At 41.4% G+C, this 26,858-nt stretch overlaps 1 protein-coding gene across 1 annotated transcript in view; it reads left to right on the top strand.

The window, feature by feature from the left end:
• The window catches only part of ralgapa1 (Ral GTPase activating protein catalytic subunit alpha 1), a 338,673-nt gene that overhangs the window by 197,865 nt on the left and 113,950 nt on the right, over positions 1-26,858 (top strand). Inside the window, 1 exon segment of the mRNA XM_038790243.1 lies at positions 18,369-19,230. Coding sequence (XP_038646171.1) covers positions 18,369-19,230 — 862 coding nt within the window.

The raw sequence follows: 26,858 nt of genomic DNA, 5'->3' as shown, positions 1-26,858 counted from the left end.
GGTTAGCACTGCTGGCTCACAGCGCTGAGGACCCGGGTTCAAACCCAGCCCCAAGTCACTGTCCATGTGAAGTTTGCATATTCTCTCCGTGTCTGCTTGGGTCTCAGCCCCACAGCCCAAAGATATGCAGGGTAGGTGAATTGGCTGTGCTAAATTGCCTCTTAATTGGGAAATAAAATTGGTACTCTAAAAAATGTTTTAAATGGAAGAGTATCCTCACGAGTGAGGGATATCCAATAATATAAAGCTCAAGATGCTGTAAACATTGGGTAGCACAATGGTTAGCTCAGTTGCTTCACAGCTCCAGGGTCCCAGGTTCGATTCCCGGCTTGGGTCACTATCTGTGCAGAGTCTGCACATTCTCCCATGTCTGCGTAGATTTCCTCCGGGTGCTCCAGTTTCCTCACGCAGTCCAAAGATGTGCAGGTTAGGTGGATTGGCTATGCTAAATTGCCCTTGGTGTCCAAAAAAGGTTAGGTAGGGTTACAGGGTCAGGTTGAAGGTGTGGGGATAAGGTGGAGGGTATGGGTTTAGGTCGCGTGCTCTCTCCAAGGGCCAGTGCAGACTCGATTGTCCAAATGGCCTTCTTCTCCACTGTAAATTCTATGATTCACTTTAACTAATCTCTCAACCTGCCCTCTTAAATTATGTATGCACATATACCCTTGGGACCCTTTTGCGCCTGCAGAACCTTTAAAATTGCACTGCCTTTACATGTGCCCTTAATTTTATGTTCCCTTTCCTTCCTACCAAAATTATTAATCATTTCAAACTTCTCTGCATTAAATTTTAGCTGCCAGTCGTCCACCCATTTCGCCAACCACTTACGTCTGTTTAAAGTTTACCTTCCTCACTATTCACAGTACTGCCATGTTATGTGTAATCCGCAAATTTTGGAACTATGCCGTTTATGTCCAAGTCCAGGTCATCAAGATCAGCATCACTCCTAATACTGACCCCATGGGAACTCTGCTTTAAACCACTCCCAAGTTCAAAAAACAAACTGTGAGCCAAGACTCTGTTTCCTGCCATTCAGCCGATCATGCTGCTTCTGTCCCTTTCATTCCATGAGCTGCAACCTTTCTCACAAGTATGTTGTGCAACACTTTATTCGGTAGCTTTTGGAAGTCTAGGGTAGACCACATCAAACATTTACTCTCATATACTTCTCTCTTAGCTCATTAAAAAAACTCAAGCAAAGTGTTTAGCAATGCTGCCTCACGGCGCCAAAGTCCCAGGTTCGATTCCGGCTCTGGGTCACTGTCCATGTGGAGTTTGCACATTCTCCCCATGTTTGGGTGGGTTTCGCCCCCACAACCCAAAGATGTGCAGGGTAGGTGGATTGGCCATGCTAAATTGCCCCTCAATTGGAAAAAATGAATTGGGTTCTCGAAATTTATTTAAAAAGAAGAGGAAAAAAACTCAAGCAAGGTGGTTCAACACAATTTTCCCTTAAATCCATGCCAGCTTCATGCGGTACAGTGGCGCGGTGGTTGGCCCAGGTCACTGTCCGTTTGGAGTTTGCACATTCTCCCCATGTCTGTGTGGATCTCACCCACAAGCCCAAAGATATGCAGGGTAGGTTTATTGGCCACACTATATTGCCCCTTAATTGGAAAAAATTGGGTACTCTAAATTTACAACATAAAAAATTCATGCCTGCTTTTCTTAATTAACCCGCCTTTGCCCAAACAACTTAATTTTGTCCCGCACTATCGTTTCTAACAACTTCCCCATCTTAAACTGACAGAACCTTTTTGAATAAGGGTGTAACGTTTTCAATTCCCCAATACTCTTGTGTCATCTCTCTATGAAAGGAGAATGAGAAGGTTATGGCCAGTATCTCTGCAATTTCACTTCTACTTCCTTCAATATCCTTGGATGCATTTCATCAGGTACTGGTGACTTACCAACTCTAAGTTAGAAACAGGCTACCTAATACGTCCTTATCAATTTTAAACTCCTCAAATGTCTCAATCATCTCCTTCCTTGGTAAAGCCAGATGAATGGTAGTCGTTTCATACCTCGCCCATGCCGCCAGCTCCAGGCTTAAATCCTCTTTTTCAGTCCATAATCGGTCCTCCTCTTACCACCCTTGTACTACTTATGCCTAAAAAAGACTTTGGGATTTCCTTTTATGTTAGCTGCCAGTGTCATCTCTTACTTTCTTTTTACTTTCCTTATTTGTTTCTCCAGTTTCCATCCAAACCTACCTTGAGCCTAATTCTTAATTGTATTATCCACCTGAGATCTGTCATTTGCACCCTTTGGTTTGTGATGCAGAAGAAGGCCAGCAGCGTGGGTTCAATTCCCGTACCAGCTTACCCAAATAGGTGCCGAAATGTGGCGACTAGGGGCTTTTCACAGTAACTTCATACTTGTGACAATAAAAGGTTATTATTATTCCACTTCATCGCTCTTTCTGTTTCACCAGACGGAGCACTCTGGTTTGCCTACCTTTTCTACCTTGTGCGAATGTACCTTGACTTGACCAAATTATCTTTTTAAAGCCAGCCCATTGTTCAGTTACTTTCTTTGCCTGGTAAGCTTTGATTTCAGTTTATCTGGGCTAGATCTAGTCTCATCCCTCCTCCAATAATTAATCTTGCTCTGGATTGCTCCTTGTCCCGTTCCATAGGCAACCTCATGATACATGATCACAGTTTCCCACATGGTCTCCTCCAAACGCTTGATCTACTTTGGCCCACTTCATTCCAAGAAACTGGTCCAGCAATATCTTTTAGATGCGAAATATATTGATGTAGAATATTCTCCTGAATACGCTCCAGGAATTCTTGTCCCACTCTGTCCTTTATGCTGAAATACCAATCTATATTTGGAAAATCTAAGCCCCCATTTTAAGTACTCTATAATTGTTGCACCCCTGTAATTTACGTGCAGATTTGTTACTCTACACCATTAGTTGGTTGTAGAGTAGTGTAAAGCATCTTTTTGGTTCCTTAATTCTCGGCAAATAAGTTCTGTTCCTGACCTCTCTAGGACATTCTCTCGCTCCAGCACTTTAATGTTCTCAGTAAACACTACCATTCCATCTCCTTTTTATTTGCTATCTTTCCTGAACACCTTGATCCAGGAACATTTAATGCCCATGTGATGTACCATCAATTGGACACGAGTCGTAGAGAGGATCCAAATATCAGGCTTTAATAAGCTAGATGTGAGCTCGGCAGTGGTCGTCAGTGGCGGACTGGGTCTAAAAATATTGGTTGCCAGGAGACAAAGGGGGCCCACCCACAACTACAATGCTATCATTTAATTTTCATAACTAATAAATGAAATTTTCAAAAAATACATATGGAAAAAAGGGTACAATTAAAATTTTTGTGGAAAAAATGTGTATTTCTTAGTAATTACAGTGTACATGTACTGTACATATTATTACTGGCAGTAGATACTAAATGTAAATACAGAATGTTATAATTGAATTTTTTATTTTTTTTTTTTAATTTTAAGTAATTGGTTGATATTTTTAAATAGTTTACTGCACAATTTACACATTAACAGATAGTTCAAAAGCACAATAGAGCATTGCATGCAGTCCACTATATTAAGAGCAATCGTTTGTGTTTGCTAGATGATTGTGCGAATCTGCCAATAATTGCTTCTGCATCCAATTCATCTAACAATTCCTTTTCGATGGATAGCAACATGTATGATTCCAAATTCTCCTCAGACAGCGAATTTCTTAACCTTGTCTTTATGATCTTTAGCTTTGAAAATATCCTCTCACATTGGACTTGAGTAACTGATAGTGTGCAGATGACTTTATAAAGTTCATAAAGGTTATCATATGCCTTGTCATGAAGTCTGTTGGATGCCAGAATTTTTAGTACACATGATGGGCAAGTGCTGCAAATTTTACAATTGTTGCAACTGGAATCCATATTCTCACCATCATTAAGCTTTAATACATCAAAGTTTGAAGCAAAAGAAAACAATTCCAATATTACTTGATCTTTGCTGATTTGTGGAAACAGTTTAATAATACCTTCCAATGCTTCATCTTCAAGGCCCTTCTCTGCAATAATTTTAAACTTTGCTGGGTCCAAGCAGGACAAATCTTTATACAACTGTTTGTGTTGTACAAAGCGTGATTCTAGTCACTGGACAATGCGATCCATTATTAGGTTAAACACATTTACTCGAAAATCAGCTAGAGAATCTGAGGAATTTCTTTCATCATCAATAAGCTCATCTGCCATTCTTTTCTTCTTCCTCTGCCTCTTAACTGGCAATGCTGTTTCCAACACATCATTTTCCAATGTTTGATTTTCATCCATATTCATCTGTGAAATCCTGTCATTACATTTATTTACAAATTCCAAAGCCTTGCTGTGACCGTTATCAAATGTTCTTGTCTGTTCCTTCAACTTTGTTGTAGCTGAATCTACCAAACTCCATGCAGTAAACGTATCTAAACCACTTGTCTGTAGATAACTTGATAACGGGGTTGTAGTTTCAAATATATACAAGTAAGTAAATGCTGTCAATATGGTTTCAAACTTTAGAAGACTTTGAAGTAAAACATTTGCTTCATGTTTTGTTTTTGTATCAAACTTTTCTGAATCTTGTATCATTGATAAGCATGTCAATAGATTTACGAAAGTACTGGCAGCGGCATTATCAAAACGTCCAAATATAGTTGTTGCTGCATTGGATTTTCCTGACCATCTGGTCTCACCAATTAGCTTTAATCGTTTCATTTTTTCTTGTCCTAGATGTTTTCCAACAACTTCTATCCATACAGCCATTCTCTTGTATGATGCTTTCACAAAAGTTGCTATATTCTGGAGCAAATTGAAAAAAGAAACTGCAGGCACACAACATTTTGTTGTTTCAGTTATCACCAAATTCAAGACATGGGCATAGCACCATATGTGAACATGTTGATCAGCCACATCAGCAATTTTACTTTGTAAACCATTATACTGGCCATGGTAGCTTGCAGCGCCATCTGTGCTATCAGATAAACATTTTGGGGGTCAATTTTAAGATGCTGTAATGTTTCAATCAATAGATCAAAAAGTCCCTGTCCTGTACCATCATTACTTGGCACAACTGAAAGTAGTCGCTCACAGATAATACCTTTAAGCACATACCGAATAATAATGCTAAACTGATCGATGGATGAATTATCTTGTGTTGAATCAAGCTGAATAGAATAATATTTTGCTTGAGAAACTTCATGACTAATTCTTTCTTGTATCATATTCTTCATAATTTTGATTAACATGTTTATAGTTGTTTTACTCGGGTATGTAACAAGTCCACCACGGTCTTTACTTTGAGCCTTTCCTTGTTGCTCTAATCGTTTGATTCTTTGTTTAGACTTGTTTTGCACTGCAGAAACGTGAGCTGCCATAATGGGGTCATATTTTGCCATCAACTGCACTGTAGCTAAAAAATTGCCATGATTCAGAACCTCATTATCTAGAGTGTAGGCCGATTCATTTCTGTGACCTCGAAAAGGAAGTGCTTGCTTGCCTAACATCTTTATGATGTCTATAATCCTCATGACAATACTTCTCTGCTTCAATACTTATTTCCTTTTAATTAGTGTGCTGCAAAAAATTTATCTAAGGTGCCATCATTAACCACACTGATATATTGCTGAGCATTTCTGACATGTGTTGTCGATTCATGTAAAGTCAAGCTCTGGCTAATACGCCTGTAGTCATTAAAGCCACGTACAAAGGGTGATGGATTACAAGTGTTGGGAAACTCAAAGGCTAAGCAGTATGAACAATATAAGCATCTATTTTCTTTGTTATATGTTAGCCATTTTCTTGGAACTGAGTCATTCATAATTTTCCTCTCATACAAACGAGCATCAAATGGCAGATCATCAAGTGGCTGAAGTGGATGTTCAGCAAAAAACTGTTTTCGCTTTGCTCGTGTTGGATATTGGAAGATTCCAGTGATTGATCTTTCATTTTCTTGCGTAGGTTCATTTACAGGATGTGCTTCAGAAACCAAGTCATTTATGCTTGAAGGAATATCTGATTCCCTGTCACTAGTTGAAGCTATGTGTTCAGATGTTGCAACTACAGGCAGTACCGGAACAAGGAAGCCAGAAGAAATATTGGGCCTGGGTTGATTAGTAATGGATGCACTTGTATTTGTCTCTACATTCAAAGTAGCTCTTCTCTGTTCTTGTAACTCGCATGTCATTGCATCATCACCATGAGCATTGTTTCTTGCTTCTTGATTATTTGTTGCAGAACTGGATATTGATGTGGATTGTGCTTGTGGTATTATAAACTCTGTAATAGGCCTGCATCGCTTGGCTGGTTCTTTCCTTTCTGCTTCTTTTTGTTCTTTGCGTTTTAGTGACCCAGATTTATGCTTTTTCTTTTCCATGCTGGTAGGGGTAATATTCCTGAAATAAAAACTTAATTAAAAATAGCCCACATTGGGAAAAATGAATATTGATGATTGCAAGAATAACTTGAAGGAACGCCAAATAAACCCCTACTTGATAAAAAAATATAAAATAACTTACTTACACTTCAATAGGCTATGTTCATTAGTCAATACTACTGTGGCCTATGCATCTTCAGAAGAAGAGACAATCCACTGTCCAGTGTTCACACCAGCAAGCAACTGAGACAACTGTTGAAACTTAGAAGTTTGGTCCGACTATAGTAAGACATTAAGAATGGTCCCACGACCAAAGTTAACATGTCCAATTTGATACCAGTGTAGTGTTACAAGTCGCAACTCTTTGAGTTTACCGATCATGGCTTATCACTTCAATATCTTTGACCTCATGATTCACGGTCAAAGGTACCGCTTCTACTTCTCGGTGACCTCACGACCCTATGTACTGCTTGATATCCTTTCAAGTTGCCGACCATCTCAAATCACGAACTGTAACTTTATCTTTAAATTCACACACTCTTGCTGAAAACGTGGATTTCCAACTATGTCCGACCCGGGTGAACCACCCCACTCCTTTTCACATCCGTTTAACACTGCTTCGTTCCTTCATACACTGAGTGATTATTTGTTTGTTTCTTTATTGCATTTTTATTTGGTATTGCTCTTTTTAAAAACAATTATATTTTATTAAGTTAGAATACAAATCTCAGGAAAGAAGTTGGATATTTATTTATCTAATTAATTATAATTTTTAAGGGCCCTTCAGAGATTCACGGGCCCCTTCTTGGCTCTCCGGCCCGGACCGATGTACCAGCTGAACCAAGACTACTGCTTGATATCCTTTGAAGTTGCCGACCATCTCAAATCACGAATTGTAACTTTATCTTTAAATTCACACACTCTTGCTGAAAAAATTGAATTTCCTTAATTATGCCCGACCCGGGCCCCCCTATTCCACATCCTTCCACTACCTCCCCTGCTTCGTTCCTTTTCATGCACTGCTTATTTGTGTCCTGTTCTCGTTTTTTTCTTCTTCCTTTTTATTACTAAAACAGTTGTCTGTGTTTGTTTCTTTATTGCATTTTTATTTGATATAGGGGGCCCACTTCATCAGGGGCCCACTTGCCATCGGGCAAGCTGACACTGGTGGTCGTACAAGGAAAGGCCGACTGCCAGCTAGTACGAGCTTTTATACCACGCCTTATAGGCGGAGCTACCATCCTCTCGGCCAATCGGCGGGGAGTCACATGACTAGCCATAGCCAATTGGCAGAGTGGCACATGACTTGCCTGGGCTAATGGGCAGCGGGACTGCTGTACCAATGGCAGCTTGGTTCTAAGGTAATATGATCTCCCTAGTCATACTACCACACCATGCTGCCCCTTGTTTTGAGCCGGGGGTCTTTGTCATCACTACAATCACATTTCCATGTGGATTTCTGGACCTGCAGCTCACGAACCTTATTTATCATGATGCAGGGGGTTCCCTGAAAGTACCAAGAACATTTTTCATAATAATATTTTTAAATAAATACTCACTCTTCACAACTTCTTCCAATTCGTGCCTTAATTCTGCCCCTCTTTCTCTTAAGACTGAGGTACTAAAATGTACATTAAAACTTAGCTACTGAAAAATGTGGAGGCAGACATTTTTATGTAGAGCACTTTAAACCATGGACTGCCAGCAGGTCCAATAAAGTGGTTTGTTTGCCAAACTAATAGTGTTTGAAATAGTGATATTAAAATAATAAAGTGACTTTGAGAAGTAGCTTTGTTGTTTGTGCTGTTAATTAGCAGTGTTGCTTTGATGTTTGTTTGAAGATTCCTGGTCACAATGGGAACACCACCACCATCCTGATTTGGAAATATATTGCCATTCCTTCACTGTCGCTGGGTCAAAAACCTGGAACTCCCTCTCTAGCAGCACTGTCGGTGTACCTACATCATGTAGACTGCAGCTTCTCTAAGGCAATTAGGGATGAGCAATAAATGCCAGCCTACCCAGCGACACCCATATCCCAAGAATGAATAAACATTTATAAATGAAAATATTGATCTATAAACATATTAAATTAGTTGATGTGACGCTATCTGATTAGGTAGCATAGAGTTTTAAAAAATGATTTATTTTCAGAGATTTAAATAAATTTCACATTGAAGTATTCTATCTTGAAATAGACAAAACTAAACTCTATAAATATACATCAGTTGCATCCCCTTTGAGAGGGGGATAAGGTAGCTAAACTGACTTTTTTCAACAATTTCGAAGTAGCTAAATTAATGGGGTTGAACTTGGGAAAATTAAAACCAAGTACTATTTTGTGATCATTGGTAATAAAAGTTGTTTAGTGCACAGCATAGCACTGGTTGGGGCAGTGGGAACATACCCTGAAAACATTTGGTCATTGTAGACCAGTAAATTAGTATGCCAGATCAAGTGTCAACGGTCCTGGGATTACAAGTAAATGTAAGACTACTTCTGAACACATCAACTTGTGTTCAAGTTGAGCAACTTGTTCAATTTGTCATTCAGTTTTTGTCATCCCATTTCTCAATAAGAAGTTAAATTTGTTTGAAAGAACTCGAGTCACCAGGCTGACCTCTAGGCTATGGATAACATCAATAATGCTTAAGCTGTTAACTCATTCTATTTGAGAGAGAAATGCCATTTAAATTACAAATGCAGGCATCAATGTTGAAATAAATAAATGTGAATTTCAGTGAGCATAGGGCCAAATGACACAAGTACAATATTTACAAGCCAAGAAAGAGATTAGAAATCACTACTAGAAGCCACTACCACACCCATGCGGCATTAACCCCTGGAAACAGTAGTTGATTTGGGATCATTTGATATTTTTTAAGATATAGGTGGACTGATAACTGTGGAACAGAGGGTTGAGGCTTCTAAGCACACTAATAGCACTGTTTGTCAACCATGGGATGTTTAGTCAGTGACCTTTCAAGTAAAGGGAATCAATAGTTGACAGTCGGAAAAGCCTGTGATGGAGTAATCAGACTTGGACTCGGGGTGGGATAACTGCGATATTGTTGCTGGCCCTGAGTTTTTGTTTTCCTTTTTTCCCCCCAATTTTGCCTTTTTTTCTCAATTTTTCTTTCTCTAAACTTTATTCCTGAGCTGGTAAAATTATACATTCTAATAACTTTTTCAAATTTCATATTTTATGCTGTGAATTATTTTTTCACATTTTTGGAGCTGGCAGCAGTTCAGTGTAGGATGTGTAAAACGCATTAAAGTCCAATAGTCTGTCAGACAAGTAGTAATTGGTAGCCTAGAATCCAGGGGCGGCAGTCTCCCCTACCCGGCGTGACGGAGGGTGCCGGCATAGGGGAGTAGCGCCAACCACTCAGGGGTCGGGCCTCCCCAAAGGTGGGGAATTCTCCCCACCTTTGGGGGCCAGCCCCGCGCCGGAGCGGTTTGCACCAGAAGACTGGCGCAAAAAACTGGCACCCCCGGCAGCGGGGCTGACCGAAAGGCTTTCGCCGGTCGGCACATGCGCCGACAGTGACGTCAGCGGCCGCTGGAAGCTGATGTCACTTCTGGCGCATGCACGATGTGGGGTTCTCTTCCGCTTCCGCCATGGCGGAGGCCGTGGCGGACGCGGAAGAAAATAGTGCACCCAGGGCACTGGCCCGGAGTCTGAGCGGGTGACCCCGATCGCAGGCCAGGCCACCGTGAGGGCACCCCCCGGGGTCCGATCGCCCCCCCCCAGGACCCGGGGGGCCTGCTCGCGCCGCTGTTCCCGCCGTTCCAGAGGTGGTTTAAACCTCGGCGGCGGGAGAGGCCTCCCAGCGGCAGGACTTCGACCCAATCGGGCCGGAGAATCACCGCAGGGGCCTCTCCGATCGGAGTGGCAAGATTCCACCGCCGCCACTTCCCGGGTGGCGGAGAATCTCTGCCACGGCGGGGGCGGGATTTTAGGCGGCCCCCAGGGTCAGAGAATTCCGCCCCATATTTGTGAGAATGAGTAAATTCTTTCATAAACTGATATTTCTTGAGATTTCACAGTTCAAAAAAGGGATAAGTGATATCCCAAGTAACTGAAGTATGAAAGACTCCGACAAAAAGCAGTATCTGCTAGCTTACGTTTAAATCCAAGATCAATAGTTTTTTTGTCAGACAAGGTTGTAATAATGAAGCCAAGGGAGATGGATAGACTTATGGCACAAACCATGATTACTTTGAATGGCAGAATAACTGGAGTGGGGGGGTGGGTGGGGACTGAATGGTATGTTACGTCTCCATCATCATCTAGCCTTCCCTCCCTTGTTGAGCTTTGTTAAGTGATAAAACAGCTATATGTCAGTTGTGGGCATTTTACACATCATTTGTTTGAAATGCAAGCAATTTTCAGTTGGTTAGCTCCCTTGCAGAAATTTTATTTTCAGAGATTTATTTTCTTGTTAAGATATATTATTATTTTAGTGCAAATTTCGTATTAATTTTAGGAACAAAGTAAAATGCTATCTTTGTACTTCTAAACATGTTCAATTTGTTTCATATCTTCATGCAGTGCTCATGATAAATAAGCTGCCCAAAATGTCTGCTGTTAAGTTGCTGATGCCCAACATTTTGGAATTACATTTTCACACATTTTCACTCTCTTAATTACTTAGTTTTGTGCAGAATATATAAATACTTATGGAACATAGCCCTGCAGACTTCAACGATTCGTGCATTTTCATATTTTCAGATATTGTACTTTTATGAAACAATTATTTGCGGCAAGGTAGCATGGTGGTTAGCACAATTGCTTTACAGCTCCAGTGTCCCAGGTTCGATTCCCGGCTTGGGTCACTATCTGTGCAGAGTCTGCATGTTCTCCCCGTGTGTGTGTGTGAGTTTCCTCCGGGTGCTCCGGTTTCCTCCCACAGTCCAAAGATGTGCAGGTCAGGTGGATTGGCCATGCTAAATTGCCCTTAGTGTCCAAAATTGCCCTTAGTGTTGGGTGGGGTTACTGGGTTATGGGGATAGGGTGGAGGTGTGGGCTTGGATAGGGTGCTCTTTCAAAGAGCCGCTGCAGACGTGATGGGCCAAATGGCCTCCTTCTGCACTGTAAATTCTATGAATTATTTTGGGAATCTGATGCCTAAAATGTGATTACAAGATAGTAATCTCGATAATCAAAAATGGAAACTTTTGAATAATCACATAATTGCACCTTAATTTATTTTTAATGTTCAATTTAACTTTCAGTTTTGGCTTTTACGATATTAGAATTGTGATTGGCACTTAAGTGGTGTAATTGTGAATCTATCTCACATTTAGATATTTAAAATACATATGTAACATGATCTTTTCTCTCCGGATATAAAGGAGAGAAAATCCTGATGTCTGGAAGCAAACAAAAAATTGAAACAGATGAGTTCAATATCTGTATGACAGGCTTTATGTAGTGCTATTCACTATTCATGTTGAGTTTCCTTCAGGGCACCAAAATGGTATTAGAGATTAGATAAATGCTGAGCCCTTTTGCTATGTGCTAACAGCAGGTGATTTTTCTTGCTTATAGCATCTACGCGATGCTTTTCATTGGAACAAAAATTACTAATCATCACTGCATTGTCCAAAGCATGTTTAGTTCTTTTCAAGCAGTTTTGAACCATTGGTGAAGTGCCAAAGTCCTCTAAACATAGCTGTCTCTAATAAGCTCAGCATTGGATTCAACAAGCATGATTGATAGTTGTCAGTAGGATAAGAGGTAATTACTAAATGCAACAGCACTGAAGCAAGGCAGTTGGCCATTTGTCAAAAGCAATGTCCTGATAGTAAAATAAAGATAATCATCTACAGGCTTACAATCAAAAGAGGGTTTGAAAAGACATCTGTACTACCTACCTTTGAAATGATCTATTGAGAATTCAATAAATGCGGAAAAAACGTGTCTGAGATAGAATCTTTTAATATTCTAAATATATTTCAGTTGCATTTTTAAATTGCCTTTCGACTTTGCCACCGGATTCATTCAATCTTATGTGCCAAAATTACATTAAAACTTGTTGTCTTTAAATAATTTAGTAGCCTTTTTCTACCACATCAAATGGTTTGTTCTTCCAGAAATCTGTGAAGCATATTTTTAAACTAAGTTGAGTTACAGCAGCTATAACCATAAAGTGCCATTCAGGCTGTCAGTCCCATTCCTTCGAATGTGATATCTCATGGGCTCCTCCCAAATTTAATATCCTGCAGAATCATTTGTAATATTTTTCTATCCTTCCTCCAAAAACTAAAATATGAATTTCACTTCACATCCTACATTTTCATTTTCGCTTATCCTTTATTTGTAATATCAGAAGCTCAAAAACCCATCGTGTTCCACATCACTTCTCATACTTGTAACTCTTATTCCTAACCAGATTTTGAGCCAATGTTTTTTTATTTTTAAAAAAAAGGTTGGGGAAGGGAATATAATTGAAATCTTTATATATTGTCTGATATTTAATTAATCAGGTTTCAAACAATTCTAAAGACCTTTTGACTCTACTGTCCATTCCTTTGGGAGGAATTCTAAAATATTAATTTGACCAATGGAGAAGTTACTTCTTCTGCAAGCTATATTTTAAGCAGCAGAAACTGTGGCTGCGCTAAATGTATACTCATCATCATCATCCTTCTTTCTCAGTCGGCCTACATCCTCAGAAATTGCACACGTTGCAATTGATAAAATCTGTACATTATAATAGTTGGACATCAAAAAAAATCATCTAAAATTAAGCCAACTTTATAATGGAGGCATTACTCCAGAACCCATCAAGAATGAGGCATAATACATACACATAGAACAGTACAGCACAGAACAGGCCCTTCGGCCCTCAATGTTGTGCCGAGCCATGATCACCCTACTCAAACCCACGTACCCACCCTATACCCGTAACCCAACAACCCCCCCCCCCCCCCCCCTAACCTTACTTTTTAGGACACTACGGGCAATTTAGCATGGCCAATCCACCTAACCCGCACATCTTTGGACTGTGGGAGGAAACCGGAGGAAACCCACACACACACGGGGAGGACGTGCAGACTCCACACAGACAGTGACCCAGCCGGGAATCGAACCTGGGACCCTGGAGCTGTGAAGCATTTATGCTAACCACCATGCTACCGTGCTGCCAGGATGACTACACGTCATCCTAAATTGCAGAGAAACGTTTTTTAAATAAATTTAGAGTACCCAATTCATTTTTTCAAATTGGGCAATTTAGTGTGGCCAATCCACCTACCCTGCACATCTTTGGGTTGTGAGGGCGAAACCCACGCAAACACGGGGTGAATGTGCAAACTCCACACAGACAGTTACCCAGAGCCGGGATCGAACCTGGGACCCTGGCACCGTGAGGCTACAGCGCTAACCACCGTGCTGCCCTAATGCTTGTAATTTTTACACTTTATTTGCCCAGATCTTCACGCATCCAGATTACCGGATACGGAGATGCTCATTGCGGCTCCTCTGAAGACCCAGCATAGTGGCTCCATGGGAATTTACCAGGAAATTTAAATCTCCAATGGTCAATTCCCCAGGACCCACTGAAAACTCTCTGACTCGAAGTTAGATTTGGAGACTTCGGACAGTTCCAACATACTTGGCTGGATAGTCACCCAGGCAAAGTTAGACAGAGAAATTGTAGCCTTACACCTGTGACACTTCCCAGTGACACTTTCCTGACTTTCCCCCATCTGACCTCACCTGGAATTCCTCCTCACCTAACCCCACTCACTTTACCCCAACCTATCTCACTAATTTGCCCCCTACCACCACCCAGATGCACCCTCACCATTTACACATTCATCTGTTCACCTGCCTGGCTATTCGCTTGCCTGCTACCACATTCACAGTCCCTCACTAACACTGAAAAAGCTGTTTAACTATCTCAAAACTTCAATGTGTTAGTGAGCACTTAGCAGAATGTGGTAACTGGTGTCAAAAAGGGTGTGGCTTCTATCACCTCTCTCTCTCTCTCTTCTCCTCCTCCCCCGGCCCCAGTTCAATGGAAGGCCACTCCACATTTCTAAAGAAATCGAGATAGGAAAATCCAGCTATAAATGCAGAGTTGTGTTGTGGCACAGAAAAGTAGGAGCGGTGCTGCCAATGATGGTAATTACTGCTCCTTGGAAAGTTTGGACCATTATTTTATCAACCTCAGCTCACGTTTGATACAATTGTTCTACCCTCAAATTCAGTTCTGGTCATACATCTTAAACATTTAAAGTTCTAAGTCTTGGATCAAACTTGTTTCTCTTCATCATCTCAGTGTTAATGTGCAGATAAGATGCCCAAAATTGGCCTCTTTTATCTGTAAACTGTTAGAATAATTTGTTTTAATAGCCGATTCTTCTGGAATGCATATTAATAAATTGCTTTGTTGAAAGCTTTGGATTAACTGCATGGTGAATAATGTTCCTTTTCCATCTTTATTCACATTTGCTCCTTCATTATTTACATGTCTTGGTTCATTATTTAATCTGCTTTAACAAAAATCCAATTGCTCCCACTATAACTCATATACCTAATTTGTTTAGGTACCTTCAGAGTCGTACCTCACCAGATACCTTGCTATTGCTGGCAATTTCTTTAATATGCTCATGTCTTTCATGAATAGCTTGAATAGTAAAGGATCCAATGGAGCTTAATTGATCACTCCCTTCCCACCAGAAGCTTTTAGTTGCAATTGAATTAACTATTTTGCCATTAATTGCACACATCTTTATCTTAAAATGCCTCCTATGCGAAACGTCTGTCTGAAAATACATGTAGATTATTTCTATTAGATTGTCCTCCTCATGTACCCTCTGAAGAATTGTAAAACATGGATCTGCTGTTATGTAGTTTTGAGATATATGTAGTTTTGAGATATATGGACTTGAGATGCCAAGTCCATCAAAATGACATCACGAGCTATGCCACAGGGCATACTGCATCAAGGGGTGTGCCAAGGGCAGTTCAAATAGTAGCTTGCGGGGGGGGGGGGGGGGGGGTTGCAGTTTGAAATCAAAAGACTACTTTTAAAAACAACCTGCAGTGTTGAAGCAGCCAGCAGCAGAGGGATTAAAAGGGGCACGAGGATCGGACAAGGATTTAAGAGGTTCCTTACAATTATCGGTCCAGCTCACTTACGTGTGCAAGAAGCTACATATATTCACACAAGGGGCCCTGTCCTTTGCAGATAGAGGAGCATGTCCATGCATTGAGTCATTTTCAACTAAACAAAAGCTTGGGGGGAACAATCATTCCCATGGTAATGCTTTGACCAATCACAGTCGGTTTGCCTGGTTTGAATTGAGTAAAAGCTTGGCAGTTCCAAAATTGTTCCACAAAGTAAGTCTGCTGTTACACTGTGTCAATCTGTTAACAGAAGTATTCTGCTTCTCTATGCTCCAAATTATTTGAGATAAACATTTCTTTAAGAGTAAACCACTCGACCCATGAGGAATCTTGGAGCAAAAAGAATCAACAAATCTCAAGTATTGGCTTCTACACACCTAACTCTTGCCTGTCTTATGCTGTCACCTTCCATTTCTGGATGCGGTGTACAAGCATTTAATAGACTTCTGCCCATGACCAACCTTCTGTAATCTCCCTTTTTACGCTTTTGGCATTCTTCTTTTCAGTTGCTCGTTTGAACTGATCTATTAAGGTGTAGGTCAAATACATTTGTATGCTGTTGCACCACCCCAGTTCACCAAAATTGCATATTTAAACCCTCATTGGCAGCCATATAGCACTCTGTCACTCACATACATACACACACACACACCTCAACTGTTTTGCAAATTATATGAGCTATACAAAACAAAGTTCTTCAGTTAACATTCCCTGTGTCATTATATTCACCAAGAAAGCTTTGAGAACAACCCGGCAGCTGTGCTTTAGAAGGCCTTCATTGCTTCACAGTTTAATCCTTAACATCTAAATATATAATCATTTGGGGACACCCAGAGATAATAGGAACAGAGCAGTTAATGAATAGAATTTGTCTGCTTCAAGGAGTAAGTGGTCATTCAGTTTCCAGGTAATTGGAAACCTGACAACTACCTATATTGTGACGAGCATAGTCGGAGTCTGACCGATATGTGACTCCAAATTGGCATCAGTGTGGTTGATTCCTCCTTGCTCAATTAAGGACGCATAGTGGCCTAGCAAGTGACACTCATAATCATACCCACAACTGCAATTTTAATAGAACTCAATATTGTGTACCTCTGAAATGAACAGTATCAATTTGCCATATATCTGTAGCTAATTTGCCACATGTGATGACCATATTGGACAGCACTGCTCTAGCTCTAGCCCTCAATCCAAATCATTCATTTACACAATGAACACAAAGAGCCCAAGCTTAAAACCCTTTGAGGGGCCAGGGCCCATTTCTAACCACTCTTAAGAAATTGCTTTCCATTTCCTCCCTTCTAAGCAGATTTTAATTCAGTTTACAACCTTCCCATAATTCCATATCCCTCTCCAGTGGCCTCTTGTGTGAATACCTCGTGCACTAAATGTTGTGGCATACCAGTTGTATATCACATCCACTAAATTTTGTCCATTCAATGTACGTTACTTCCTTAAAAGAGATTATCAGCTCTGTGCCCTAAAATGAAGAGGAGCCACTTTGAGTGGTACTAACCGTGGTGTTTGGCTATCAATCTAGGCTTTGGCAAATCCAAAGTACAAGGCTCCCTTGTATCATCTAGTGCTATTGGTATTGTTGGTCTATTCTGGACATTCATAAAGCCTTTTGGAGGAAATATGCAATATTGCTGAAGTAACAACAGTAGCCAGTATGTTGAAAGCATATGTTTTAGATGCATTTTCCTGTGTTCAGGCTCCCAGTATATTGGAAAAAATAAAGAATCCAACATGGTTCCGTGGCCTCTTCCTGATCTTGATGCAGTGTACAATTGGTATGCCACAACATTTAGTGCATTAGGTATTCACACAAGAGACCACTGGAGAAAGTTATGGAATTATGGGAAGGTTGTAAACTTGAAGTGTTATTTATCAGATGTCCTCATTTAAAACAATGATGCGTTGATTTGTGTGACCTACAGAAGAGCCTGCAATCCTGTTTAACAGATTAAATCCTCCATAAGATCACTGATTTGACTTTTGAATGAGAGTCAGCAATCCTTGCTTTAGAAAATCAATTGTAGCACTCCATATAATTTCAGCAAATTTTCACCATCTGAGGGAAATCTGCTATATTAGCAGGCAATTGGATAGAGAAAATAGTAATAAAATAACCACTTGGAAATTCAGATAGACTATAAGCAGTTTGATTTTGGGAGTAGTTTCAAAAATGGGAATTTTTAGTGTTCCTGTCAATGGCTAGGAGCAACTGAAATTCTTTTATTTTAATTAAGTATTTAAAGTTAATATGAGGTTTTCAACACTAAATAATTATTTTTCCCCAATCTTGGCATTGTCTCAAAGTCTAGTTTATTACAAATTAAATTTGAAGTATTTCTTTTGTAGTCTTAAGTTTTCTATTTTTCTTACCTGTTGTTGGTTTTGTAGTGTAGTTTCTTGTGTGCTATATTGAAACAGATCAAATGTATTTAAAATAAAAGATCTTCCATCTTCACTGGATTGAAACCCAGGTGCCAAGGAGAAACAACAGTCCTCTACCTCATTATGCAGACCAGAATTTAAATCTACCAGTAGTTAAAATGAATGGTGTTTTGTGTGTGTGAATTTAGGTTGACTGTTTGAATATGAATATATACTGTAATTCTTATTGCAGTTATTACGATCTGCATTTTATCAATGCAGATTATTAATCTAAAGCAATCCAGTGAAAATAGTCCTCCGACTGACCAGGTGGTTCTTTACAAGGTCTCTTGGAAGGTGTTCAAATTGAGCTAAATGTAATGATTTATTAGTTAAATTTACTAAAATTAGTAATCAATCCAAAAAATGATTTTACAACATATGTCCTTCATATATTTTACAGTGAGAAGCCGTATTCAGCAAGGTTTGATTTCAGTTGCTGCCCGGACTGTGATAATTCATTTGGTGAACCACGTTGGCCATTATCCATTGAGTGGTGGCCCTGCCATGCTGACCAGTTTAATAAGTGAAAACCATGATAACCCCTTCACTGACTGTACTGAGCTTTCCCCTGAACTTTTTGAGAACCCCAATCTCCAATTTTTCGTGCTGAACAGTTCTACCCTTATCTCATACCTGGAAATCCCTGTTGAGGACAATATCCCAGGAGGGGGGATGTCAGCTGGACTCTCAACAGCTACTTCAAATGTTAGAGTTGTGGTGCGTGATATATCTGGTAAATACTCCTGGGATTCTGCAATTCTATATGGACCACCTCACTGCTGCCAACAAAGGCCAATTGCTCACACGTTCACAAATCTTCGAAAAGAAGAACAGATGGTGGAACCTGCCTTCAATGAGACAGAAACTGATGATAATTTAAGGGAATATTTGGTACCTCAAATAAAAAGAAGATGCAGGGAAATAGTGCCATCTTGGGATGTAATTCGTGATGATGAAGATGCCTTGGATGAGATGCTGCAGTACTTGGGTTCCACCAGTCCAGAGTGTCTCCAGAGAGCTGGTGTGCAACTTAATATCCCTACTCCCCCTCCTGTTTGTATTTCAGAGAAACAGGAAAATGATGTAATGAATGCGATTCTGAAGCAGTACACGGAAGAGAAAGAGTTTGTGGAGAAGCATGGCAATGACCTAAATATGAAAGCAATGGAGCAGGAGCAACCATGCCCACAGGAGCCTCAGTCTGTGTTTTACTATTGCAGGATGCTGCTGAATATTCTTGGCATGAATTCGTGGGATAACAGGTAAGATACGAGAGATAAAATATGATTTATGTTTGAAATAATTGCACATTTAATTAAAAATCTGTCCATTTTGTTCTAAACTCCATGCTTATAAATGATGCGATCAGATCCTTCACAATTGTTAGTACCTTCAGATGCAATTTTAAAAATTAAATGTGTATTTTCAATATTACTCTAACTTTTTTATTAAAATTGAATAGCATCCATTCAAGAACCACATTTGCAACAAATGTAAACTTGCATTTTTCTTTTCATTTTAATCACCTTCCACACACTACAGAGAATATTGACTGATTTTTCAGAAAAGTGATAAGACAGATCAGCATGTTATGATTTAGATAGCAGAGATGAACTTATGTAAGGTCAATTAACATTGTACAAAACACCAGAAGGTGCACTATTAGACCAATCCTTTTTTTTTATGTCAGGTTGTTTTGTTCGGGTATTGGAACAGGCTTTCACTACCCACAAAGTAGATTAAATGAGAAGATAACAGAATCTCAGTGCAGAAAAGGCCCTTCAGCCCTTCAAATCGCATCAACATTGCCACGTGAAAAACACCTGACCTACTTACCTCATTCCATTTACCAGCACTTGCCACATAGCCTTGAATATTATGATGTGCCACGTGCTCATCAAGGTACTTTTTAAAGGGTGGGAGGCAACCCGCCTCTACCACCTCCCATTCCAGACCGTCACTACCCTCTGGGTAAAATAGTTTTCCTCAAATACCCCCTAAACCTCCTGCCTCTCACCTTGAACCTGTGTCACCTCATGGCTGACCCTTCAATTGAGGGGAACAGCTGCTCCCTATCCATCCTGTCCATGCTCCTCAAAATTTTGTACACCTCCATCACGTTGGCCCCTCCATCTTCTCTGCTCCAAAGAAAACAACACAAGCCTATCCAAACTCACTGTAATTTAAATGTTCCATCCCAGGCAACATCCTGCTTAGTCCCCTCTGCACCCCATCCAGTGCAATCACATCCTTCCTGTAATGTGGCCCCTTTTGGTTTTGTAAAGTTTATTATTTTCCAACCACCCAGGCTATACAATCTTTACAGCAGTAACCAATGAAGCTTTATAATGAGTAAAACAATGCTCTCCTTTCAGGGCATGCATATAAATAAAACCAAGAAAATTATGCTCTAATTGGCTGTTTGCATGTTTAGCTGGTTATGGCAATAATTTGCAGCCATTTTTAGAAAACCAACAAGCTAGCGCAAACAAATGGGACTGTGGCACAAATTTTAGTTAAATACTTTAGATCCCAGATTATAACAATTCCTCCAGATCTTATCAACACAGTAATAAGCAACTTAACTCAATTCTCTCTGCATCTACCCGGGACTGTAGTCATAATAGCAAAATACTTTTGAATGCTATTTCAGCAGAAGGTATGAACAGTTAATAGTTCGAGTCCAATATGACTCTGAGAAGGGTCATGTTGGTCTTGAAATGTTAACTCTGTTTCTCTGTCCACAGATGCTGCTAGACCAGCTGAGTTTTTCCAACACCTTCTTCAATTTGGGACTCTTGTCACATGGGTGTTTTCTAACATACTTAAGCTGCCTTGATTTGTTCATAAAATGGATTGAACTCACTGGACTCGCTCAGAATTAGAAGAAAATCTGTATAACTCTCCAGCCTAAGGGTAGCAGTCATCCTCAATTTTTTTCACCAAAGGTGAAACCTTTCAACATGATAATTATCTGTTCACCGAGTTTTTGGAGCTGAAGAACAGCATGGCAGTGTTATTATTTCCATTGGAGTTCTAACTGCAGCTGTTTATCATAAACATTTATTTTTGGAAACTTGTTCATGAGTGGCTACCAGCATTTAAGTAGCAGCAGCAGAGTTTGCAATTTATCAGAATGGCAATGCAAAGCAAGAACCTTTAAAGATAACTTCTTCCTCTTTGACAGGTACCAAGAGTACCCCTTTTGTGGGAGGTTATTTAATATGTTAATAATGACTATGGGTGCGATTAAGAGACCCTGTTGCTCCCAGCATGGATCCGGGTGCAACAGATGAATTGCTGAGGAGCCCATAATCAGGCTCCACACTGAACACCAGACCGATCGTGGACCATCCGACTGACTGAGCCCAGCGCAATCTGGATCTCGCCCCCTGCATATTTAAATCCCCAGAGGCTGGATTTACCCGGCGCCCAGGTGTCAACATCTGAGCCAGGATGCCGTTTGTACTGGTCCACACAAACGTGAACCAGGTATAACGGCACCTCCGGGGGCAGGGGGCTGGAAATCACAGGCCATTGCAGACCTCTGAGTGGGTGAGGCAGCGTAGGGTGGTACCTGGGCATCTTGGCATTGGCAGCCTGGCATTGCTACCACTGCCAGGGTATCTGGGTGATACTGTTATGGTGCCAGGTTGGCACTGCCAGGGGTCAGGCCCTGAATGGGAGATTTGCCAATGGGTGAGGGGAGATTCCCAGGAGTATCGACAAGGTTGGGGGGTGGGGCAGAAAGCGTGGGGAGGAGGGGGGCAGATAGCACAGATAGTTCATAGGAGGGGGGACTGAAAGCGCACATGATGCGGGAATGTTGTCGGGGCTGTGGAACAAAACGCCGCTCCATTCTGGGAGCAGCCGTTAGGAAATCTCTTCAGTGCAGCCTCGGCGTGTAGAAACTCCCCGTGCCAAAAAAAAGTGCAGCCTCGGCGTGGAGAAACTCCCCGAGGCCAAAAAAACAGCCAGGTGCCATTGAAGCCGCCGAGAACCTCTCCGCCCATAGTCCATTGTAGTTCGCCTACCGCAGCAACCAAACCACAGCAGATGCTATCTCTGTGGCCCTACAATCAACACTTGAACATCTCGACAACAAGGACACCAAAGTCAGACTGCCGTTCATAGGCTACAGCTCCGCCTTCAACACCATCATCCCGACAAGACTGATAATCAAACTTGTCAACCTTGGACTTGACCTCTCCCTGTGCAGCTGGATCCTTGACTTCCTCACCAACTGACCGCAATCTGTCAGGATAGGTAACAGCACCTCTTCCACAATAGTCCTCAACACCGGGGCCCCGCAAGGATGTATGCTCAGCCCTCTACTGTACTGCCTGTACATGGCAAGGTTCAACTCCAATTTAAGTTTGCAGATGACACAACTGTGGTGGACCGTATCTCAAACAACGATGAATCAGTCTATAGAAGGGAGATAGATCACTTGGTTGCATGGTGTACCGAAAACAACCTCTCACTAAATGTTGGAATGATGAAGGAAGTGATCATCGACTTCATCGACATCAATGGCTCTGAATTGTAGATGATCAATAGCTTTACGTTCCTGGGGATAACCATCACCAACAGTCTGCCCTGGTCCACTCATGTTGATGCAGCAGTCAAGAAAGCTCAACAACGTCTCTACATCCTATGGAAGCTAAAGAAATTTGGCATGTCTGCGTCGACTCTCTCAAACTTCTACAGATGTGCCATAGAAAATATCCTATCCGGCTGCATTACAGCTTGGTATGGCAACTGCTCAGCCGAAAATCGCAAGATACTGCAGAGTGTGGTGAACTAAGCCCAACGCATCACACAAGCTTGCCATCCTCCCATTGATTCTGTCTACACCTCCCGCTGCCTCAGGAAGGCAGGCAGCATTGTCAGTGACGCCTCACACCCAGGCTTTGCCCTCTTCCAGACCCTTCCATCAGGCAGAAGATATAGAGGTCCGAAGAACCGCACATCCAGACATAGGAACAGCTGCTAGACTCCTCAATGACTCTACCTTGGACTGATCTGATCCCTGTAAGAACACTATTCACAATGCCCTTTGCTGCTCTTGTTTGGCCCTTGTTCCGCACTGTAACCAATCACTATTTGTTGATGTACCATTGTCAATGTACTCTGTTGATTATTATTTTGTCTACTATGTACATACTGTGTACGTTCCCTTGGCCACAGAAAAATACTTTTCACTGTACTTCAGTACATGTGGCAATATAAATCAATCAATCAGATGGTGACCTGAGGCCGGGATTGAATATGGGTCCTCGGCATCGTGAGGCAGCAGCGCTAACCACTTCACCGCCATGCCACCCAGGTCCACAGCTTCTAATCACAGTTATGACCAGTTCCCGTGTGAGGTCCCCTAATTTGTTATGATTCGGACGAGATGCCCTTAAACTGTTATGCTCCCAGGTGAGGAAGGATGAACTGGCTCCCCTTACCTATTTGGCCCCCTCACTTGGTCGCAACAAGGTTAATTTAAAAATAATCCCTTCTTTTGTAGATACCTTATTCCAGTCCAAATGTATTTCTGTTTTAAAAGGAACAACTTAGCCAGGCTTCCTTGAGTTAAAGAGTGAGTTTATTAGTTAGTAAAATGCAAGAAAAAAATAATAAAATGCAACACCCATGCACACAGATTAGAAAGGAAAGTGAGTCCAAAAATAAAAGTTTTTAAAAATGCATAAATCAGTCTTTGGCTTGTTAGTGAAGATTAAATGATGAAATGTTGCAGCTGTTAAGTTTGGTGATTCCAGTAATGCATAGGTTTGGAGATTCTTGGTTCTGCACGTTTGCTGAAACAATTTGCCCGATTTCCTTTTAATAATCTTTCTTATTATTACAAGTAGGCTTACTTTAACACTGCATTGAAGGTACTGTGAAAATCCCCTAGTCGCCATACTCCGGCGCATGTTCGGGTACACAGAGGGAAAATTCAGAATGTCCAATTCATTGAACAAGCACATCTTTCAGGACTTGAGAGGAAACAGGAGCACCCAGAGGAAACCCATGCAGACTCCACACAAACAATGACCAAAGCCGGGAATCGACCCTGGGACTCTGGCGCTGTGAAGCAACAGTGCTAACCACTATGCTGCCCTTTTCATCTGTGGTGTTGCTGACATGCTTCCAGCAATCAGAGACATTTTTTTTATCTGCAAGCACAGGGATGCCTAGTGGATGTTCTTCAGTTAGGACTTTTGCAGCAAACACTATCCCAGCTGAGCACCAGACCAGCCCCCAGATACCAGGGCTGCAGTTGTTTTTTTAACCCCTTTTCTTATGTATTCCTGGAAGGGGGGAAAACACAAATATATCTTTTACCCAGACTGCTTTCTTTCAACTTGCATCATGTCCACTGTCTGGAATATAGCTCACAGGTGATGGTTTCTGCTGAGCTGGTAATCAGCCTCCATTTTCTCCACAGGAGATTACAGTTCAGTTTTTGCATTGTATCTCCTTCCTTTGAAGTGTCTCTGTCTTAAAAAAGGTATGACATTACGTTCTCTCTGGACTACTTAGTCAAATGCAATTTTAGTCACTGAATTACATTTTCAGAATTTACATTCTCAGCCATCTTTGGCTCGTATGTCCTTTTTTAAAAACAAATGTCTTAAAAGTTCAATGTGGCCGTAATTTATTCGTGGCTACGATTTATTGTCACAACACCACGCATTCATTCCATTTTCAAGACCACCTATTTCTATCTACTGTTGTGTCGCAATCCATCCCGAACTCAGCTTTTCTGCTGAAATCCTAATCCATTCCATTGGTCCTTTACTATTCTAATGCTCTCCTGACCAGCTTCCCATCTTCTAGTTTGCATCGACTTGAGATCATCTAAGACAATCCTGCCCAAATCCTAACTCACACCAAGGCTAGTTCACCTAGCATCTTCTGCGAGCTGCATAAGTAGACTTTTGGTCCCATAAAATCTCAACTTAAAATTTTGATCTTTGTTTTCATGATTTCTTAATGACTTCCTTTCATTCCAACCACCTCCAGCTCTACATGTCTTTTTAAATCTCGACACTCCTCCAATTTTGGCTTCTTGCACATCCCAGTTTAATCATTCAACCATTGGCAGCAATGTTTTCAACTGCCTTGGCCCCCAAGCTCTGGAATTCCCTCCCTAAATTTCTCCATTTCTCCACATCTCTCCTTTTAAGATGCTCCTTAAAACCTGTCTTTTCTTAACCAACTTTTAATTACTCTAATGTCCTTAGTGTCAAATTGTGTCTGATTGCACTTCTATGAAGCATCTTGGGTAACTTTGCTACATTAAAGGTGATATAGAGATGCAAAATGTTGCGCCTTTACCAGCATCTGTAATACTATTTCCCCTAGTTTGACAGTCATTATTTCTCTTAACTTTCATAAGAATAAGGACTGCTTACGACAGAAGTCTTCATCATTCAAAGAACTATTGTAATGAGCTGGAAGCTTGCCATCCTGTTCGAAAATGCTTTTGTTGAATTTCCATATTTTCAACAATTCATAAAATACAAATTCTGAAATCACACCAAAGAAGCCAACACAAATATTTACAAGCAAGTTTCTTCACTACAAATGTGGCCGTGACACCCCCCCCCCCCCCCCCCCCCCCCTCCCTTTCGTCGGCATACATAATTTGCAATTACAATGTAGCCAAAGCTTTATTTCCAAGTGTCTACTTAGTTTGTTTTGGGCTTTAGTTTGCCCTCAGACCAGTCCCCTGTGACTTTGTCCTTTGTCCCTTACGTTCGTTTTGTGTGTCTTCGTTCCTTCCTTCCCACCCACTCCCTTTTCCTCTCAGTTCCGTGCCTAGTTCCTCCTCCTATTTTTTTCCTTGTCTTGGCCAGGGAGGAGTATACCTCCTCCAATAGTCCACAGAGTTTCCTGGTCGCCTGTGTCCAGCAGTTCTTTTACTAACGAGTGTCCTGGTATCTGAGGGTATGCTGTTTTCTTGCAGAGGAAGTTTTGGACCTGAATGTATCTCGGGTTGTTTCCTCTTGGTAACTGGAACCTCCCCAGGGTCCCCTCGATTTGTGTCCACCTTTTTGAAGGTGACGTCCATTATTGCGGGAGTGACCCTGTGGCTGTTGCAGATGGGGGCCATGGTGGATATTTTGGTTAGGCCAAAGTATTGCCTCATTTGGTACCACATCTGGAGTGTGGTTACTACCACTGGGCCCCTTGTGTATTTGGCTTGGAGGGATGGGTGAGCGAGGCTAGGGCTCAGGAGGACGTTCCTGTACAGGAACACTCCTCCATCTTCACCCACTCTGCTCCTGGTTCCTTAACCCATCCCCATACTCTTTCTGTGGTGGCCGCCCAGTGTTAGAACTGTAGGTTCGGGAGAGCCAGGCCTCCTAAGTTTCTTTTCCTTTGTAGGACTTTCGTTTGGATGGACACACACCACACCGCTACCACCATCCACCACTACCACTACTCCGAATACAGACAGTCGAATGTGTTGAAAACGGCCTTGGGGATGTAGATCAGGAGGTATCTGAACAGGAAGGGGAAGTGGGACAGAACCTGCGAGTGAGAGTGGGCCCCATCTCTGCAGGTCCTTTTTGACTTACTCCACCAGACTCGTCAGGTTCTATTTGTGGATCCATGTCCTTGAGCTGGCCGAGTCCGAAAGGACATAACTGCTAGACTGGGACTGCAGCAGGTGGTGAGAGAACCAACGAGAGAGAAACATACTTGGCCCCATCCTTACCAATCTGCCTGCTGCAGATGCATCTGTCCATGACCGTATCATCAGTAGAAGTGACTACCACACAGTCCTTGTGGAGACAAAGACCCGTCTTCACATTGATGTTTTGTGACACTACTACCGTGCTAAGGGGCATAAACTTCGAACAGTTCTCGCCATTCAAGACTGAGC

Source organism: Scyliorhinus canicula, chromosome 2, assembly GCF_902713615.1.
Source record: "Scyliorhinus canicula chromosome 2, sScyCan1.1, whole genome shotgun sequence".
NCBI lineage: Eukaryota > Metazoa > Chordata > Chondrichthyes > Carcharhiniformes > Scyliorhinidae > Scyliorhinus > Scyliorhinus canicula.
The sequence above is the reverse complement of the archived record's forward strand: the minus strand, read 5'-3'. Positions and strand labels throughout refer to the sequence as shown.